We start from the raw sequence: 3,203 nt of genomic DNA on the forward strand, positions 1-3,203 counted from the left end.
TGTTTCTATTGCTGTTCTTTCTTTCGCTTCCGAGATTCTCTCTCTCTTAGTTTACGTCCTTCCCGCCCTCCCTCCCCACCCCACCTCCCCATTGTCTCTCTCTCTCTCTTCTCTCTCTCTTTGATCTCTCTCTCTCGTCAGTCTTCTCTTTATCAGTGTCTCTCTCTCTCTCTCTCTTTTCTTTCTTTCATCTCACAGGAACACCTCCTACCTGCTCTATCTCTTTCTTTCTCTTTCTGCACTCTCTCTCTGCTCTCATTCTGCTTCCGTTTCCTTTTCTCCCTTTCTCTCTCTCTTGCTCTCTCTCATTCTTTCTCTTCGCTCGCTCTCTCTCTCCTTCATCTTCATCTCTCTCTTTCTCTTCTTCTCATCTCCATCTCTCTCTCTCTCTATCAACCTTCATAACCTCATTTTTCTTTTTTCGTCGTCTCTCTCTCTCTCTCTCTTCGTCTTGTCATGGTACTCGCCTCCAGTTGTTCTTTGGTATCAATTATCGTAAACTGTCGCCATTTGCTCACTCTCAATCTTCCGAGCGCGTTTGCACGTGATCAGGGGTTATCTTGCTGGCACGTAAATTTCGGTAATTTCAAGCCTGCCCGGTTTCCCCACGCCGCAGCCGCCGCATTATAACAAAAACAGTGTAGAAAGCGGCATATAAGTCGCCATCAACCACGCGTAAAGCGGTCAAAACGCAAGACACGTGAAAATGCGCGCCCTTCTCCGTCTGGCCGCATCGAATGCTTGTCGAAAGAAGTGGCGATCCTTTCTTCGCTGCGGAGTGTAGCGCGACGCAGGCGGGAGGGAGGCGCGACGGCGTCTAGCATGCTAACTAAGGCACGAGTGAAGGAGGCAGCGGCACACGTGATGGGGATGCGAGACAATGAGTCCCGGCCGACTATTGGTTTCTCTCGCCCGCGGTTCTTGGCTGCTTGTTCATAAAATACGCCACGCGACAACGGTAACACGCGCGACGCAGCGGACGACACACCACACACACACACACACACACACTCGAGCACAGTTTAATTTAATATAAGCCATAATTAGTAATAATTCAGTAATTGTGATAGGACAGAACGATAGCGAGAGGGAGAAAGAGAGAGAGAGAGAGGAGAGAGAGAGAGAGAGAGAGGAGGAGGAGAGAGAGGGAAGAGAAAGGGTAAAGAGGAAGATAGACAATGAGAGGGGAGGGAGAGGGACAGAGAGAGAGAGAGAGAGAAACAGAGGAGAGAGAAGCAGCAAAGAGAGAGAGAGAGAGGAGAGAGAGAGAAGAGGAAGAAGAAGGGAGAGAGAGACGACAAAAGTATAGATAGAGAGGAGAGAAGAGAGAGAGAGGAGAGAAGAAGAGAGACAGACAGACAAAGGAGAGAGAGAGAGAGAGAGAGAGAGGAGAGGGAGAAAGAGAAAGAAACAGATAGGGAGACACGAAAGAGAGAGAGAGAGAGGAAGAGAGAGGAGAGAGAAAGAGAGAGAGAGAGAGAGAGAGGGAGGAGAGAGAGAGAGAGAGAGAGAGAGAGAGAGAGAGAGAGAGAGAGAGAGAGAAAGGGGAAGAGACAGCAATAGAAGAGCATGTGGTGATTGAGGTGCAAAAAACAAACGGCGTTGTAGTTTTATCGCACAACAAATCATATAAAAATAAATTATATAAACTTTCTATGAAAGTGCTTCTATGTTTTCGCGTCTCGACTTTTTCGCACGCACGTGTGCGTGTACATACATACTGGTAGGATGAAACGAAGCGATTAATAACCCCAGACAACGGAGCCGATTGTGTGCTTTCCCTCTTCGTCTACTAACGGATCTCTTGCGAGAGAGACAGAGAGACAGAGAGAGAGAGAGAGAGAGAGAGAGAGAGCAAAAGAGTAAAAAAGAAAGCGAGATCGAGAGAGCAAGAGAGAGAGAGAGAGAGCAAAATAGTAAAAAAGAAAGCGAGATCGAGAGAGCGATCGAGAGAGAGAGGGTGATCATGAAAGAGGGTAGACACACTCTACCTGCCGCTCTACGAGTGGTGCAGTGGAGGAAGATAACTTACGTGAAATGGCGGAGTGTGAGTACAGTAGCACGATGGTCAGGCACACGTACGCCATTCTGTTGCTCTCCACTCTGAAATGTTAAATCGCTTACAGTTACTAACGAAAACAGGTCGATTGAAGCTGAAAGAGGTTTCTATTATCGCCATCCGTTCATCCCGTACTAGGCAACAGCAATGTAACAGGGAAGATAAAAGGGTTACACCCTAGCTATAATAAAACATCATCTCTATTATCATCTTCATCATGATCATCATCATGATCGTCATCATCATCATCATATCTTTATCATCATCATCTTCTTCATCATCATCATCATCATCATCATCATCATCATCATCATCATCATCTCCATCGTCATTTTTTTCTTCTTCTTCTTCTTCTTCTTCATCATCATCATTATCATCATCATCTTCATCATCATCATCATCATCATTATCATCATCATCATCATCATCATCACCATCGCCATGATCAAAACCATTGTCTCCGTCATAATTTCATCTTCGCGGCCGATTTCGTCTGTAATTAATTGACTTTCTGCTCGGCCAAATGAACAACGGCTGTTTGCAGTTGCCGTCCGCGCGGACAGAGCAGCGATACGCGCAGCGTTGAAAATTGCAAACACAAACCTCCGTTGCAATGTCGGTGATTCGAGTTGATTGAGCTCGTATTAAACAGCAGTCTTTGCAGTCGTATTAAACGCACGAGCGACAGCATCCCCGCGAATTCGACCAGCGGCGCATATTCCATACGCGAGTTTGCATATGTCGCGGCAAGCGATTAATTCAGTGTCTGGCCTGAGCGAAAGTATCCAGTACTCGCGAAGCTCGCACGCTGGTACTGTTTATTTTCAAAATAATTTTTCTTTTCTTACGTCCCGAAGCAGCCGCGGCGACCGAGCAGTCGTGAGGGATGTTTGCAGCTGCGAAGCGCGGTATTGTAAAAACAGAATCGTCGACATGTGCATGAGGTTGATGCGTTAGTCTGTGCACGGCAGGCAGGGTTCTCCCCCGCTCGGGCTCGCTGCCTCTCTCCTTACCTCACTTACTTCCTCCCTCTCTCTACCTCCCTCCCTTTCTCATCCCTCCCTCCCTCCCCTTGGGTGTGAATCTATCTATATATCTATCTACCTATCTATCTATCTATCTATCTATCTATCTATCTATCTAT

The 3,203-nt window shown here is 46.8% G+C and overlaps 1 protein-coding gene across 1 annotated transcript in view; it reads right to left on the reverse strand.

The window, feature by feature from the left end:
• Positions 1–3,203, reverse strand: part of LOC106810186 (collagen alpha-1(XXII) chain-like) — a 41,609-nt gene that overhangs the window by 35,765 nt on the left and 2,641 nt on the right. Inside the window, exon 2 of the mRNA XM_014813467.1 lies at positions 2,033–2,103. Within this exon, the coding sequence (XP_014668953.1) occupies positions 2,033–2,103 (71 nt within the window). The remainder of the gene's footprint in view (positions 1–2,032; positions 2,104–3,203) is intronic.

The sequence above is a fragment of the Priapulus caudatus genome, unplaced genomic scaffold (assembly GCF_000485595.1).
Source record: "Priapulus caudatus unplaced genomic scaffold, Priapulus_caudatus-5.0.1 Scaffold417, whole genome shotgun sequence".
Classification (NCBI taxonomy): domain Eukaryota; kingdom Metazoa; phylum Priapulida; class Priapulimorpha; order Priapulimorphida; family Priapulidae; genus Priapulus; species Priapulus caudatus.